Source organism: Solanum tuberosum, unplaced genomic scaffold (genome assembly GCF_000226075.1).
Source record: "Solanum tuberosum cultivar DM 1-3 516 R44 unplaced genomic scaffold, SolTub_3.0 scf00233, whole genome shotgun sequence".
Taxonomy (NCBI): domain Eukaryota; kingdom Viridiplantae; phylum Streptophyta; class Magnoliopsida; order Solanales; family Solanaceae; genus Solanum; species Solanum tuberosum.
Genome location: NW_006239170.1, coordinates 294,156 through 312,182, shown reverse-complemented (window position 1 = coordinate 312,182; position 18,027 = coordinate 294,156). Strand labels below are relative to the sequence as shown.

Genomic DNA, 18,027 nt, shown 5'->3' with positions numbered 1-18,027 from the left:
AACAAACGGAGATGGGTCAATTTTGGAGTCAAAAGGAGAATCGTGGGACCGCACCTAACTGTCCGAATTTGACTCCGTCAAGTGACCCCAAACAGCACTCCAAACTTGTGGTCCAAAATGAAACACAATTTGGGGATCAAAACGCATCAACACCCAACAAGCAAGAAAACCACACTTATATCAACTTAAAAGAAAACATTGCAGCAGCCTAAACTTGAAATTAACGAGAATCAAAAGGTGCCCAGCACTCCTTGAACACTCTACAACGAAGTTACGACAATTCTAAACATGTGGGACTTCGAATCACCCAAAACCGAGCTAAAATGAGTGAGATATGACCAAAACAATAATACCAAAAACAAATGCTCGAAAAAGGCACTGCAGTCAGGTTTTATCGCGAAATTACCTCAACGGGAACCCCAAACCACTATCCGAGCTCACCAACGCGTTGCCCTCGAAAAATCTCACAACTTTGCCTTTTGAATCGCCCAAATCGTTTGAGAGATGAGAGAGTTAAGAGAGTTTGAAGTTTTGGAAATGTTGCTGAAAATCTGCATTATATTATAATGCAGATTTTCAGCAATTTTTCCAACAACTAAAAACCCCGACGGGGTACTCCGATCTCGTTCGGAACCCCGTGCACGCAAACGAGATATGCAACCATACCAAATTTGATATTCCAGACTCAACGGCGCAGTCGAAATTTCCATCAGAGGTCATTTCGATAAAAAGTGAATCCCACTTTCAAAAGTCATTTTAAGTCAAAACCCACAAAAGGGCTCGGAAAAATATCGAAAACCTCGGGACACAAAAAAAGGGTCAATCTAGACCAAACTCGACATTCCGGAGCTAACTGCACTGACGGAATTCTCATCCGAGCGCGTTTACTCAGAATGTTGACCAAAGTCAAACTTAAGCCAAAATTCAAAGGTTAAAAACGCCTAATCACACTGACTTACACCAAGACCAAACGAACGACCAGGTGACCGAACTGTCAGTCCCAGCAAGTCATAAATGACTTGGGGTCGCTACAGAAACGCTCTAAACGACACACAGAAGGCAAGACACAGAAATGACCAAGAGGGTCATTACATTCCTCCCCTATTTTCCCTTTGTTCATTTCTTGGTTTAAGTGTTAGAGGGTCGGACATGGGTTTAAAAATGGGTAACGGGTCGTTTTTTAAGATTCAGGTTAATTTAAGTTGATTTGGGGTTTTCTGTCAAATGAGGGGTATATATGGTGAAATTAGTATCAATAGGGGTAAAATTAACTTCACTTTAACGATAAGGGCATAGTCAACCAATAAAACAAAATTGAGGGGTATTTTTTTACGTTTTTCCCTATTTTTAATATATCAAACCAAACAATGCGTGAGCATTACTAATACATACATTATTAATGCAAGTATTATCAATACACTCTATTTAACATTATTTTTATACACTCTACCAAACGATCCCTAAGTGAAATTTCTCAATAAATTTAAAGGCTCACTATGTATTGCGTCGAGGTTTTACTACTATGAGTTACAACAAGTTATATTTTAATGAAAAATGTTCAAATATGCTATCGAATTTTGAAAAAAATGTTCATCTATGTCTTTCGTTAAATGTTTAGCTCATCTATGTCATTTTCGTTTGATAAAAAACTCATTCATGCCATTATTTGTTATTTGAAAACAATTTCGATTTTGCAAAATTATTTCTTACACATGGTCAATTACAATTCGGTCACGTCATTAATTTTATTTTATTTTTTTTTAAAAAAATGTTCAAATACTCCATCAAATTTTGAGAAAAGATTCATCTATGTTATTCGTTGAAATAATGATATGAATAAATCTTTTCTAAAACAAAAATAACATAACTGAGACAAATTTTGAGTGAATGACATAAATAATTCTTTTGTCAAAAGTTTGATTACTCATTTAATTTATATCATTAGGGAAAATAGAGCTGTAATAAAATCTGGAAAAATGTCAAACCCCATTGGAAGTTCCGAAAACTTAGCACTTCAGCAGAGAACCAGAAAGAGCCGATGGCGACAATTTCATTCTCATTTGCTTCTCCTTCCAAGCACTTAAACCCTTCGATCTCCCCCAAAAACTCTACCATTTTCAATCTACTACCAACTCCATCGAATCCCCAGCTCAAAAGAGCCTTCTTTCTCAAATCTCCTTCAATTTCTCCCATCTTTATCAGGCCTCTAAAGCCCCAACAATGTCGTACTTCTTCCAGTCCAATCACTTCCCTTTTTACCGGCATAGTTGAAGAAATGGGTCAAATTAAACAACTGGGTTACGATAAACCCGACAGTTTCACAATGAAAATCCAAGCAAAACTCATTCTTGAAGATATCAATCTCGGCGACAGCATTTCCGTCAACGGAACTTGTTTAACAGTAGCTGATTTCGATACCCAGAATTTGGAATTCAGTGTTGGGTTAGCTCCGGAGACACTAAGGAAGACTTCTTTGATCGAATTGGAACAAGGGTCTTTGGTGAATCTGGAGAGGGCTTTGAGGCCTACTACTAGAATGGGGGGTCATTTTGTGCAGGGACATGTTGATGGGACTGGTGAGATTGTTGAGCTCAAAACTGAAGGGGATTCTTTGTGGGTGAAGGTGAAAACTGCTAAAGAGATTTTGAGGTACATTGTGCCAAAAGGATTCATTGCTGTGGATGGGACTAGTTTGACTGTTGTCGATGTGGTTGATGAAGAAGGCTGTTTTAACTTCATGTTGGTGGCGTACACGCAGCAGAATGTGGTGATTCCATTGAAGAAAGTGGGGCAGAAGGTTAACCTTGAGGTGGATATATTGGGAAAGTATGTGGAGAGGCTTCTTAGTAGCGGCTTTGTGGATTCCATCAAATCTTCATGAAAAGGTTGTTTCTTTGAGCTTCATTTCATCTTTGTAACTTGCTTTGACAGAATTTTGTATCTTGAATTTCAGAGATGTTGCTTTCACAATTCTCTCTAGGTGTATTTCGAGATAATGTTTCAACGAAATAGAATAAACTATATCACCGTGACTCAGGCTTGAGTCAAAGCAAAATTATCTGAATCCTTACACTTGCATTTAGTAATATCAGTATTCAGTAGCACACAATCAATGTGGCAAAAACTCGAGCAGCAACTATGAAGGCCTATTTTATGCTTGATTGTACTGATGTGTCCTGGTTTCACATAGTGTAAACATCAATGGAAAGCGGATGCCAATATTTAATTGCATACAGGTCTTTTTAGTATTAAAGAGTTGTGAATTCTTGTTCAGGATTAAGGTTGCTCATGCTGATTTTTTTTGTTCTTTTGTTGGGCAATGCGTAGGGTTATTGGTTGCACTGCTAGCAGGTTAATTTAATTGATAATTTTTTGATTGAACGAGATTATGATTGCATTCCTAGCAGGTTTCAATCATAATTTGTTTCAATTAAGTTGTTTCCGGACATCTAGCTACTTTCTCTTAATAGCAGTTCCACCTAACCGTAAACATGTGGAAGAACGAACTCTGACCTGTTGAATTGTGTCCAAATACTCTGAACACTACAGAAATTTGGAAAGAAAATTCCAAATTGTGTGATTTCTTGGTGTCAAACATGTCCGATACAAAATCTTGACCCTGTATAAGTATTAGGTTAGTTACTGCTGCAAGTAGAGTTGGTTACATATTAAAAGCTGAGCTTTTCTGTAATTTTACCATATTTGAAGCTTCACTTCTCTCCCTTCCCTTGGTAGTTTTTGATATATATTATTTTCTGTAAAAGAATTTGTCCCAATAGAGGGAAGACTAAGTCTTAAACGTATTCTCATGATTCAATGAACAATCACAAAATGTGTGTGCTAACAATATATGGTTTTGAGAATTAGAGTTTTTTATATCTTTGAATATCCATGATCTCCAGAATTTCCATCTTTCATATTCTTGGGATGTTCATCTACAATTGCTCTTATATAAAAAGCCATAGTTGAGCTGCTTGAACAGCTTGTTTCACCACCATGGCTGTATGGCAATTCAAGTTCCTCCCAACGAGTTTTGCTTGTACACGTCTTACCAATTCTGGCACTCTTTGAAAAGCCCATTTCTGAACCTTCTATGTACTCCAAAACGTCTCCAAGCTCCTCAGTCCTCACTCCTCCTGTTCGTATAGTCTCTGTGGTGCGGTGTATATCTTCCTGAAATTAGGAAATTGACAGATTAAAACTGGCTGTGGTTGGCTCCTTCATTACCATATATGTAAAACTGGTTAGTTGCGCTTTCTACGGTCTTTTTTCTTTCTTTTATTTTAAGTTCTTGCTTATCTATTCGACATAAGTGTCATTTGTATTTTAAGTTGCTGCTTGCCTTCTCTCCTGATAGTTTGATCATGTTTCAAATTTTATGAGGTCAAGACTGGTAAAATCCAAAAGTTCCATTTTTCCAGTAGTTTAGTTCTGTTCTCCCAGCTTTTTGGGAATTATGATTGCTGGGACATGGCCTCTAAGAGATGTTCAGCATTATCTTCCATTTTTTGAATTGCTCAGCAACTAGTGTCAGATTGCCTAACAGTAGGTATTACATCGCGAGATGTTTGCGTTGATGAAGAAGCAGCGAAAATCACTCAAGAAGTAAACCAATTATGACTGGATGAACCATTTCCATCTTGATAGTTATGCTGTTGAAATAGTGATTCTCTCCATCTTCCCATAACTAATAGCAATAATTTGTCAAGAGATTACCAGTTGGAGCATCATCTTTTGCTCAAGCCTATATCATATGAATAAGAAATGTCAGTTATTTTTATTAACTAATCTTTACTGAACCCCAATTTTATTTTCTGTAACTCTTAGCAACCTGAATGTTTAAGCTTTAGTTGATTTTGTAATTTTAATCTAAACATTGACAGGACTCAAATGACTGAATGAGTATCATGCTAGTATTTTTCCTGATTGTTTGCTCTCCATGTTTTTCTGCTTTATTACAAGCCATCTAAGCATATTTGATATGTCATGACACCAAAGTGGTCATTCCACTTCTTCTTTCTCGGTGATTCGCATCATTATGGTATAAATGGTGAGACAAATAATCTAAAAACTATCTAATATCTCCAACCAAATGTAGGATAAAACAACCTTGTAATTTATTCTGGAATTATAATATCTTATACCTCACGCCAAACGACTACAAATATAAAGATAAAGGTTGTATTCGAGCAAGCTCTTAGTTGTTTTCTCATCATTATAGGTAGGGATGCACAAAATTGAACCAACAATCAAACCAAGGAAAAAAACCCGACTAATAGTTTGGTTTGGTATTGAAGAAAAAAAATCTGACTATACTTGGGTTGGTTTGGTTTGGTTTTAACATAAAAAAGTTAACACGAAACTAAACCAACCCGACATTATATATATAATTTTTAAAATTTATTTTATATATAAAAGTATGATGTAATTTCTAAATATTACTTATACGTTTTCATAAATTTTATCTTTTAACATATTTTTTCAAGTTTTTTGAGACTTAATTTTGAATGGTTCAATAAACGTTATAGTCCATAGACATTAGTCACTCTAATAAAGCTCAATTCAAAATCAAATCAATACTAATGCTAAAAATAAATAAATTAATTCAACACTAAGAATGACAATTATGTTGAATATTTGTTCTTTAGTTTTACATTGATTTAGACATTTAAAATACATAACCAAATTATATTTATTAATAATTATTAGACTTATTTTAGCATGATTTAGTACTTTTAAATTATGATCATGTTCATTATGACTTATCAATTTGCAATATTTATTTTATACTATTTCATTATTATTTTTAATGAATATTTTAGTGTCATCACTCATCTCATATTTTGTGTTATTTTCTTAAAAACACCTTAGACATTTATATTTTGATTGGACTAAAGAAATATTTGAAACACAAGTTAATTATATGTTTGTATGAATATTGTACCGAAAAAATACAAAACCTCGAAAAAATCCGAGGTTTATTTGTTCGGTTTGATTTAAAAATTTAAAATTTCGACACAAATAATTTGGTTTGGTATTTAAAAAATCCGAATCAACCCGAAAAAATCCGAGGTTGAAATATCCGAAAAAAACCCCAAGTTTAATGAGTTTATAAATTTAAAAATTTGACACAAATAATTTGATTTGATATTTGAAAAATCTAAAAACACCCGATCATGTACACCCCGTATTTACAAGTCTGAGATCATTTGGTTGGCTAGTGTTGAGGAGTGGTGGCATCAGGTCATTGATGGTTCCCCAACTCAATACGGAGGTCCTCATAATGTTTTTTGAGAAAAAAATATTGGGTTCTCCGGATGCCAGATCCCTGGGCTAATACACATTAAAAATTGAGAAATTTGCACGATTCCTAAAAATGGCTTCTAAATGCGGAAATGAGCGTGAAAAATGGTGTGAGTATACGTGATGGTTCCTCAACTTAATACGGAGGTCCTCATAAAGTTTTTGAGATTTTTTTTTAAGTTCTCTAGGGCGCCAGATCCATAGGCTAATACACACGAAAAATTGAGAAATTTGCGCGATTCCTAAAAAAGGGCCTGTAAATGCAGAAATGGGGGTGAAAAAATGGTGTGAGTATACATAATGGTTCCCAACTCAATACAGAGGTCCTCATAATGTTTTTTTATAAAAAAAAATTGGGTGCTCCGGGGAGCCAGATCCATGGGCTAATACACGAAAAAATTGAAAAATTTGCGCGATTCCTAAAAAATGGCATGTAAATGCAGAAATGGGCGTGAAAAAAATGGTGTGAGTACACGTGATGGTTCCCTAACCCAATACGGAGGTCCTCATAAAGTTTTTTGAGAATTTTTTTTTTGAGTTCTCCGGACGCTAGATCCATGGACAAATACACACGAAAAATTGAGAAAGTTGCGCGATTCTTAAAAAAGGGCATGTAAATGAGGAAATGTGCATAAAAAAATGGTGTGAGTGTACATGATGGTTCCCCAACTCAATATGAAGGTCTCATAAAGTTTTGAGAAAAATATTTGGGCGCTCCAGGGTGTTAAATTCATGGACTAATACACACGAAAAAAATGAGGAATTTGCGCGATTCCTAAAAAAGAGTCTGTAAATGCGGAAATGGACGTGAAAAAAATGGTGTGAGTACATGTGATAGTTCCCCAACTCAATACAGAGATCCTCACAATTTTTTTTGAGAAAATAAAATTTGGGTGCTCCAGACGCCGGATCCATGGGCTAATATACACGAAAAATTGAGAATTTTACGTGATTCCTAAAAAAAGGCCTGTAAATGTGAAAATGGTTGTGAAAAAAATATTGTGAGTATACGTGATGGTTTCCCAAATACATACAGAGTTACTCATAAAGTTTTCTAAGATAAAATTTTTGGGTGCTCTGGGGAGCCAGGTGCATGAGCTAATACACATGAAAAATTATGTGATTCCTAAAAAGGGCCTTTCAATGCGGAAACGGTCGTGAAAAAATGATGTGAGTATACGTGAAGGTTCCCCAACTCAATACGAAGGTCATCATAATGTTTTTTGAGAAAAAAAATTTGGGTGCTCCGGGGAGCCAGATCCTTGGGCATTAACACACGAAAAATTGAGAAATTTGCGTGATTCCTAAAAAGGGTCTGTCAATGCGAAAATGGGGTGAAAAAATGGTGTGAGTACACATGATCGTTCCCCAAATCAATACAGAGGTCTTCATAATTTTTTTTGAGAAAAAAATTTGGGTGCTCCGTGACGCCTTATCCATGGCCTAATACACACGAAAGATTGAGAAAATTTGCACGATTCCTAAACAAGGGTCTGTAAATACAGAAATGGGAGTGAAAAAATAGTGTGAGTATACGTGATGGTTCCCCAACTTAATACAAAGGTCCTCATAAAGTTTTTTGAGAATTTTTTTTTGGTACTCGGGATCGCCAGATCCATGGGCTAATACACACGAAAAATAGATGAGTTTGCGCGATTTTGAAAAAAATGGCTTGTAAATGCGAAAATGAGCGTAAAAAATGGTGTGAGTATACGTGATTGTTCCCCAACTCAATACAGAGGTCCTCATAAAGTTTTTTTTTTTGGGTGCTGTGGACGCTAGATCCATGGGCTAATACAAACGAAAAATTGAAAAATTTGCGGAATTCCTAAAACAGGGCCTGTAATATGAAAATGGGCGTGAAAAAAATGGTGTGAGTATACGTGATGGTTCCCCAACTCACTACAGAGGTCCTTAAAATGATTCTTTATAAAAAATTTATGGGTGTTACGGACATCATATCTATGAGCTAATACACACGAAAATTTGAGAAATTTGAGTTATTCCTAATAAAGGGCATGTAAATGCAGAAATGGGAGTGAAAAATGGTATGAGTATACGTGATTGTTCCCCACCTTAATACGAAGGTCCTCATAAAGTTTTTTTGACAAAAAACTTTTGGGTGCTCCGAGGCGCTAGATCCATAAGCTAATACACACGAAAGATTAAAGAATTTTCTCGATTTCTAAGTAAGGGCCTGTAAATGCAAAAATGGACGTGAAAAAACTGGTGTGAGTATGAATGATAGTTCCCCAACTAGATACGGAGGTCGTCATAAAGTATTTTGAGAAAAAAATTTATTTTGGTGCTCTGGACGCCAAATCAATGAGCTAATACACACGAAAAATTAGGAAATTTGCGCGATTCCTAAAAGAAGACTTGTAAATGCGAAAATGGGCGTGAAAAAAATGGTGTGAGTATACATGATGGTTCCCTAACTCAATATGAAGGTCCTCATAAAGTTTTTTGGGAAAATAATTTTGGGTGCTCTGCGATTCCAGATCCATTGGCTAATACACACAAAATATTGAGAAATTTGTGCGATTTCTAAAAAAGGGTCTGTAAATGCAAAAATGGGTGTGAAAAAAATGGTGTGAGTACACGTGATGGTTCCCCAACTCAATACTGAGGTCCTCATAAAGTTTTTTGAGAAAAACTTTTGGGTGTTTCGGAAGCCAGATCCATAGGCTAATACACACGAAAATTTGAGAAACTTGCGTGATTCCTAAAAGAAGGCTTGTAAATGTGGAAATGGGCTTGAAAAAAATGGTGTGCGTAAACGTGATGGTTCCCCAACTCAATACAAAGGTCCTCATAAAGTTTTTTGAGAAAAAAATTTTGGGTGCTCTGGGGCGCAAGATCCAAGGGCTAATACACACTAAAATTAAAGAATTTGCGCGATTCCTATAAAAGGACCAGTAAATATGAAAACGAGCGTGAAAAAAAAGGTGTGAGTACATTTGATGGTTCCTCAACTCAATATGGAGGTCCTCATAAATTTTTTTGATTCTTTTTTTAGGTGCTCCGAACGCCAGATACTTGGGCTAATACACACAACAATTTGAGAAATTGACATTATTCCTAGGAAAGGGCTTGTAAACGCGAAAATGGGCGTGAAAAAATAGTGTGAGTATACGTGATGATTCCCCAACTCAATACGGAGGTCCTCATAAAAAATTTTGAGAAAAAAATTTAGGGTGCTCCGTGGCTCCCGATCCATGGGCTAGTACACACAAAAAATTGAGAAATTTGCGCGATTTCTAAAATAAGGGCCTGTAAATGCGAAAATAGACAAGAAAAAAATGGTGTGAGTATACGTGATGGTTCCCAAACTCAATACGGAAGACCTCATAAAGATTTTTGAGAATTATTTTTTGAATACTCCGGACACCAGATCCATGGGCTAATACAATCGAAAATTTAAGAAATTTGTGTGTTTTCTAAAAAAAGGTCCTGTAAATGTGGAAATGGACGTGAAAAAAATGGTGTAAGTATACGTGATGATTCCCCAACTCAATACGGAGGTGCTCATAAACATTTTTGAGAAAAAAAATTTGGCTGCTCCGAACGCAAGATCCATGGGCAAATACACAAGAAAAATAAAGAAATTTGCTCGATTCCTAAAAAAGGGCCTGTAAATGCGAAAATGAACTTGAAAAAAATGGTTTTAGTATACGTGATGAGTCCCCAACTCAATACAGAGGTCCTTAAAAAGTTTTTTGAGAAAAAACATTTTGGTGCTACAGAGCGCCAGATACATGGGCTAATACACACGAGAAATTAAGAAATTTGCGTTATTCCTAAAAAAGGGCCTACAAAATGAAAAAATGGGCGTGAAAAAAATGGTGTGAGTACACATGATGGTTCCCAACTCAATACGGAGGTCCTCATAAAAAATTTTGAGATTTTTTTTTTTAGTGTTCTGGACGCTAGATCCACGGGTTAATACACACGAAAAGTTGAGGAATTTGCACGATTCCTAAAAAAATCCTATAAATGCGGATATGGGCGTGAAAAAAATTGTGTGAGTATATGTGATGGTTCCAAACCTCAATACGAAGGTCCTCATAAAGTTTTTTGGGTGCTCTGGACGCCAGATCCATGGATTAATACACATGGAAAATTGAAAAAATTGCACGATTTATAAAAAAAATAGCCTGTAAATGCGAAAATAGGCGTGAAAAAAATGGTGTGAGAATACGTGATGGTTTCCCAACTCAATACGGAGGTCCTCAAAAAGTTTTTTGAGAGAATTTTTTTTCAGATGCTCCGGATGCCAGATCCATTGGCACACACAAAAAATGGAGAAATTTGCGCGATTCCTAAAAAAGGTCCTGTAAATACAGAAATGATGTGAAAAAAATGGTGTGAGTATACGTAATGGTTGCACAACTCAATACAGAGAAAGTTTTTTGAGAAAAAAAATTTTGGGTGCTCCGGACGCTAGATCTATGGGCTAATATCAACACACGGAAAATTGAGAAATTTGCGCGATTCCTAAAAAGGGGCCTGTAAATGCGAAAATGGGTGTGAAAAAAATGGTATGTGTATATGTGATGATTCTCCAACTCAAAACGAAGGTCTTCATAAAGTTTTTTGAGAAAAAACTTTAGATTGTTCCTGAGCACCAGATCCATGAGCTAATACACACAAAAAATTGAGAAATTTGCGCGATCGCTAAAAACGTGCCTGTAAATGAGGAAATGTGCATGAAAAAAAATGGTGTGAGTATACGTGATGGTTCCCCAACGCAATACGGAAGTCTTGATAAAGTTTTTTTAGAAGAAAATTTTTGGTGCTTTGGACGCCAGATCCATGGGATAATTACACACGAAAAATTGAAAAATTTGCACGATTCCTAAGAAAAAATGGTGTGAGTACACGTAATAGTTCCTCAACTCAATGCAGAGGTCCTCATAAAGTTTTTGAGGAATTTTTTTTGGGTGTTCCGGGGCGCCATTTCATGGTTAATACACACGAAAAATAAAGAAATTTGCGTGATTCTTATAAAAGGGCATGCAAATGCAAAAATGGGCGCGACAAAAATGGTGTGAGCATACGTAACGGTTCCCCAACTCAATATGGAGGTCCTCATTAATTTTTTTGAGAAATTTTTTTTGGGTGCTCTAACGCCAGATCTATAGGCTATTTTAATACACGAAAAATAAAGAAATTTACCCAATTTCTAAAAAAGGGCCTATAAATGCGAAAATTGGCGTGAAAAAATAGTGTGAGTATACGTGATGGTTCTCCAACTCAATACGGAAGTCCTCATAAAGTTTTTGACAAAAAAAAAATTGGTGCTCTGGGCGCTAGATCCATAGGCTATATACACACGAAAAATTGAGAAATTTGCGTGATTCCTAAAAAAGGACCTATAAATGCAGAAATGGCCGTGAAAAAAATGGTATAAGTACACGTGATGGTTCCAAACTCAATACGAAGGTTCTCATAAATTTTTTGACCCCGAGGCAGGACTTACCCGCCTCGAGCCCTCACCCCCCGAGCCGAGGTAAGACTTACCCGCCTCGAGCCCCAACCCCCTTGGCCCGAGGCATGACTTACCAGCCTTGAGCCCCGCTCCGGACCCGAGGCAAGACTCACTCGCTTCGAGCCCCTCCAGACCCGTGGCAAGACTCACCCGCCTCGAGCCCCTCAGACCCGAGACATGAATTACCCGCCTCAATCCCCTCGGACCCGAGGCAGGACTCACCCGCCTCGAGCCCCAACCCCCTTGGCCCGAGGCATGACTTACCAGCCTTGAGCCCCGCTCCGGACCCGAGGCAAGACTCACTCGCTTCGAGCCCCTCCAGACCCGTGGCAAGACTCACCCGCCTTGAGCCCTCCCCCCACCCGAGGCAGAACTCACCCGCCTCGATCTCCTCCCCTCCGGACCCAAGGTAGGACTTACCTGCCTCGAGCCCCCTCCCCCCGAACCCGAGAAAGTGAGTTTTGAAATTTATCTCACACGCTCACACGCATGTGTATTGTACGACCCTGAAACATGGGTTCTAGAACTCGTGAATCCATGGATGGATTTGCTACTGATTCCTAATATGTTCCAAAGAAAATTTATGTAAATTATCATTCACTAAATAGGAGTCAGTCTTAAAGCAATGAGTAGGAGACCCATAAACACCCCCCCCCCTCCCCATCCGTCTTTGAAACAAATACACAAACCTAAGGCTTGGAAGAGAGAATCCCCAAGATAGATCTTAAATGCAGCTATTAACGCCAAATCCCAGATCTACGGACGTCAGAATCGATCAAATATTTCACAGCAGGAGTATGTACTACTCTTAAATTAACAAGGGAATAAGCACCTTATAGGCTCTCTGAAACTTTCAAATGACTAAAAAATTGAATTTACTATCACCGAGTTACTATGAGGAGTGGTAAAACTTAAATTGTTCTCAACCAGCATTCAATAACAAATATGCAACTCAGTTGGCTAGGAGAACTGTAAGGTGAACTGGACGCTTTTTGTTTTGCTGGGGCCTAAAGTTGTTCAAAGATGTTATCTTGTGCAGTACATAAGAATGAGTGGTTCCTAGCTTCACTTGACCTAGAGTAAGCAAGAGTTCAATTCTAAGCAGGAACTTCGGTTTTCCTTCCCTTTCCCTCCCCAAGCCTCTCATTGCTTGTACTTCAAAAGGTATTGATGATAATAACACTATGGCGCAGTAAACAAGTTTGTTTGGATTAAATTGGAATATGAGAATCTAACAAAGAGATTTGGAATTCATTACTTCTCCATTTTCCTTCTCCGGATGCATCTCTCAATTTCTTTTCTAAGGAGACAACTATAGAATAGGCTAACCAACATTGTACAAATGAATTTTAGTTTGTTTAAATTCAATTTAATCCACTCATTGTACAAACCCAATGTATAATCAATCCTCACTATACTACTAGCAAAAAGTAAATAGCTTTTTTCACAACCTATTAGATTGTGTAAAGTAAATAGCTTTTTATTTTTTAATATATTGTATTATATTTGTATTATATTATTTTAATGAATATAATGTTATATATTTTTGGCTTAAAAATAAATTTAGCAGAGCTACAAGTGGACAGAAAAAAGAGACTTTTTCCACAGTGCGACCGCTCTGTTCGTTAGCAACATGCATTTTTCATTTGCATATACAAATAGAACCACATTTTCACTGGGGACCTTTTCAAACACTTCGCAACAAATATGGAGAATTTCGAACAAACCTACGCCGACGGTACGGAAGAGATCCCGTCGACGGCAAGTCCTTTCGACGATCACAACTACGACGGGTTCGACCATTCCCAACGTTATGAGTTCGATGTTACCTCCGCCGATGACGGCGGCGATGTTCCTCCGCCGATGCCGTCGGATATAGATGAATTATCTGCAGGTGAACAGCAGCATTACTATCATGATAACATGCAGTCGCCGGAGAATAGTGGATTTGCTCCATCTCCTAATCGTGAGTATCAGGGTTCACCTTTTCATGAGACATTGGAGGGTAATCAAGGATCTGATGTGCAATCCAAGCCATATGATCTCGGAGCTGATACGGATGGCCTTTTTTCATCCGGTACTGATGGACCGTTGCTTCCTGATCCTACCGAGATGCGTGAGGAAGGTGCTGCTTTTCGAGAATGGCGTCGGTAAGTTTTACAATGTGTATGCTTAATTGTATTTCTTTTGGCTTCATTTATGCTGAATTTCCAATTTTGGTTTTTTCAATTTGTTTTTTAGATTTGTGCTTGACGTTAATTGCCTTAATCTGCCTTTTGTTGAGTCCTTGTATGGCAAATATATGACCTTAGCTCTCAGTGGAATTAATAAATCAAGAGCCAAATGTACTCATACTTTATGTTACAATGCACGGAAAGTGGCGGATCCAGTATTTGAGCTGTCAAGGATTTGGAGGGGATGTATATTGAGAAGAGTTTAATTATGTTCTTTAAAATGATGATGTAAAAGGTAATATAGGCAAGTCTATTTAATAACATTGATTGTTATCCTGGAAAAAATGATAAACAACCTGATATAACAGGTTAAATCACATTGATGGAGTAATAAATTCATTACACTATCAGTGCCAGTAATTAAAATCCTTTGAGTAAATGTATTTAGAACAAAAGGTCAGCCACTCATTTGCTTCTGATTTCCCTAGAAGGTGCTATCAAGTTGTTAGAGACCCAACATTCTAAGTGACGTAAAGCACACAGTATACGAAGTCCCCTTTTCATTAGCTGCACTTACTCTGGAATATCCTAACATGTAGAATTTGGATAATGCAACTTCACCTTCCCTCACTGTTGATATGCGCCAGGATCACCACTAGCTCAACTCACTCAAGTTTGCTAGTGCATTACACAAAAAAACTATGGTGGACACACTATGTATTTTATTCTGGTACAATATACTGAGCATGCAACTATTATTTGTTTAGGAGCTATATCATCCTTGAAGATGCGTAATGATGAGGATTTATTTGATTTTATGAGTTCAGAGGAACTAGACTAGGTAATTAATGCTGCTCACAGTGCAATAGATTGCAATCAATAATTAAGCTTGTTCTCCATCTTCATGGATTTAAATGCTTCTTCTTTTTTTTTGAAAATTGCTTCTTTTTTTTCTTTCACGAGTCACATTCGTTCAAAATCTCAAACACTAGAGGGTCTGCTGATTTATACCAAAGATAACAACTTGAAATGATGATTGTGTTATTTTTTTGGATATAAGAGAAAAATTACACTGGCAATTATTTGACTTTGTCATTTCGAAGTCTAGACTGCAGAATGTGCTGTTTTGTGAATAAAACTCATCTTAGCTTCAAGTAGTGGTGTTCTAGAGATAAATTAGAATGGAGGCATCAAGAGTAATTTGATTTGTGACAACTCCTTTCAGTTCAGAAGTTAAAACACAGAATCATTCTGAGACTTGCTGGATGGTATCTGCAATGATTACCATAATTGAGTTTCTACACTGCACGATACAAAAACAAAATAAGTAATAACAGCTTCAAAACTTGCCGTTAAAAATTTCCAAGATGTCAAGACGAGCTAATATCTTACTAGACCAAACTAATGTCATACTACTAATTTGTAGCTAGAGTTTTGCATGTCTCTGGGGCATCTTGGATCAGTCATTGCGTGAAAGAAGCCAGTCATTGCAATAAGACTTCTAACAGTTCATGAAAGAGGAGAGTATGAAAGTGATGTTGGTCTAGTAGAGCAGAAGACTAACTTTAATCATGTATGATCTTAGAAATTTAAAATCTAGCTCCCTGTGTTCAGCTCTGATTTTCTCATTGTTCCTTTTTTCTTTTCTGGTGATTCAGTGTGTGAACAACAGTTTGCTTTCTTGGTTAATGTCTTATTTATGTCGTCAATGATTGTGATTGGGGGTAGGGGAGGGAGGGGGCAGATGACAACAGTCTGCTTTCTTGGTTAATGCTATTATTGTCGTTAATGACTGTGATTGAATTGTTCTGTTTCCTAAATGTCCTTTCTAGGATAATATGTACATATTTTGAACACAATCGATAGAACTGTAGGAAATTAACCTCTCCTTTTTCCGGTGAGACTTTCAACAGGCTATGAATGAATATTATCATTTTCTACAGAAAATAGTGATGTTTAACTTACTTCAAATGGTTAAAATTTCTGCAGTGATTATATAGTTGAGATATTTAGCGAGGAACTGCATTTGGAACCTCAAGGAGGTTCAGATCAAATTCAGTTTCTTATAAAGTTTATAAACATATTATACTATTTTACTTGATATACACCATCAGTTGCATACTCATGCCCAATGCTTTAACATGCATACAATGCTTGCGAAGATCGAGCATGTTTGCTATCTAATAATGTCTCCTGTCTATTTTCTGCAGCCAAAATGCCATTTATCTTGAGGAGAAGGAGAAGAAGGAAAAGGAAATGAGGAATCAGATTATTGCTGAAGCTGAGGAGTATATCCGAGCATTTTATGAAAAACGGACGCTCAATTGTGAATCGACAAAAGCTAATAACCGAGAAAGGGAGAGAGTAACTGCTTGCACTCAAACCTTTTTTATGTGAAATTAGTAATTGATAGGATATGACCAACCATGTGCTTTTGTGCAGTTATACCTGGCCAACCAAGAGAAATTTCACAAAGAAGCTCACAAACAATACTTTAAAGCAATTGCAGAGATTATACCCCGTGAGGTCCCTAATATTGAGAAGAGGCGAGGCAAGAAGGAGGAGGAGAAGAAGCCTTCAGTTTCAGTCATCCAGGGCCCAAAGCCTGGGAAACCCACTGACCTGTCTAGAATGCGCCAACTTTTTCTCAAGCTGAAGCAGAACCCTCCCCCACATATGCTACCTCCTCCTGAGAAAGACAAGGATGGTAAGGATGGAAAGGAAGGCAAGGATGCCAAGGATGGTAAGGTTGCCAAGGACGGAAAGGAAGGCAAGGATGCCAAGGACGGAAAGGACACCAAGGAAACGAAGGTAGGAAAGGATGCCAAAAATGAAAAGATTTCCACACCAAAGGAGGCTAAGGATGGCAAAAATGAGAAAATCGCAACACCAAAGGCGTCAAAGGATGCCAAAAATGAGAAAAGTCCCAAAGGAAAAGCAGCTAATGATATCAAGAACGAGGAAAATGCTGCACAACAAGGATCTCCAGCTGCTGCTATTGACAAGGATATTTCGTCAGTCAAGGATGCAGATACTGCACAACAAGGATCTCCAGCTGCTGCCAGTGTTGGTACTCCAAAAGAATCAAAGGTGGATACACCAACTACAGTCGCAGACGGAAAAGTTGCAGAAAGTGATTCTACCTCAACTGCATAATTAGTTCCAATACTGCATTTTCTCTTCTAGCCTAATTAGTTCTTAATTATGTTTTTCTAGAGTCATTATCATTTATTCATTCTTTATACCTTGTTGCTCTCTTTCTAGTAACAAATAAGAGCAACTGGACTTTTGAGGACATATGATCTGCAGTCAGGGCCTTTCTTCCTGATGTGTTTAGGCTTCTTTTTACTTAGTCACACGATGAATTTGTTGTTTCATTTTCCATTATACAATTGAAAGCAGCTATTATAGCAGGAATTTCAGCATGCTATCTGTGTGCTTCAAAGCTTTTTGTTTTTATGATGTGCATATATTCCTGGCGTAGGTCTGTAGTAATTGATATATTTGAGTTATAAAAATAACAGAGAGAAGGAAAATACACTGCGAAATTGCTCTGGACTGTAATTTTGTTGTTTGAAGTGTGTGCAAAGCTATTTCTCCATTGATAATTTTATTCTAAATATAAGCCCAAAGAGATTATGGTTAGATAAACTAGTATAGATTATAGATACTAGGTGAGCCTAACACATAAGGTCAGTGTTACATTCATTTTTGTTCAGCCACTTGATCGTAAGGAGAGGGACGTTCAGCCACTTGACCGTATTTGAAGTGGGTCATGTACTCTGTTCCCAGTTTCCAGCAAAGAATATATCATGATCCACTTTTGATTGTTGAATGCACCCTTATGCTATTCATAGTCATATTTAGATGTACTGTTTGTGTGAAAGGTGCATCCAAGCAATAGCGAAATCAGGAATTTCGTCAAGAATGCTCAAGATTTAATACATATACATAAAAAGTAATTTTTGATCTCTATATATACAACATATTTTCGGATTAAAGATATTCAACTGTCCAATCATATATATATATAAAGGAGAAACATAGACAAGGTGATGT

At 37.1% G+C, this 18,027-nt stretch overlaps 2 protein-coding genes across 2 annotated transcripts; both read left to right on the top strand.

The window, feature by feature from the left end:
* Positions 1-1,966: 1,966 nt before the first annotated feature.
* LOC102598979 (riboflavin synthase) lies at positions 1,967-3,055 on the top strand. Its single transcript, XM_006357431.2, has one exon. The coding sequence runs from the start codon at positions 2,039-2,041 to the stop codon at positions 2,879-2,881; it is 843 nt and encodes a 280-aa protein (XP_006357493.1). The 5' UTR covers positions 1,967-2,038; the 3' UTR covers positions 2,882-3,055.
* Positions 3,056-13,492: 10,437 nt separating this feature from the next.
* LOC102591939 (clathrin light chain 1) lies at positions 13,493-17,170 on the top strand. Its single transcript, XM_006357494.2, has 3 exons — positions 13,493-13,944; positions 16,179-16,332; positions 16,411-17,170. The coding sequence occupies exons 1-3, from the start codon at positions 13,502-13,504 to the stop codon at positions 17,122-17,124; spliced, it is 1,311 nt and encodes a 436-aa protein (XP_006357556.1). The 5' UTR covers positions 13,493-13,501; the 3' UTR covers positions 17,125-17,170.
* Positions 17,171-18,027: the final 857 nt, after the last annotated feature.

Excerpts from the sequence above, each read along its gene's own strand:
- LOC102598979 (XM_006357431.2), top strand. The coding sequence starts at position 2,039 with ATGGCGACAATTTCATTCTCATTTGCTTCTCCTTCCAAGCACTTAAAC.
- LOC102591939 (XM_006357494.2), top strand. The coding sequence starts at position 13,502 with ATGGAGAATTTCGAACAAACCTACGCCGACGGTACGGAAGAGATCCCG. Across the intron at positions 13,945-16,178 it reads GCTTTTCGAGAATGGCGTCG|CCAAAATGCCATTTATCTTG; the intron begins GTAAGTTTTACA and ends TATTTTCTGCAG. Across the intron at positions 16,333-16,410 it reads ATAACCGAGAAAGGGAGAGA|TTATACCTGGCCAACCAAGA; the intron begins GTAACTGCTTGC and ends GCTTTTGTGCAG.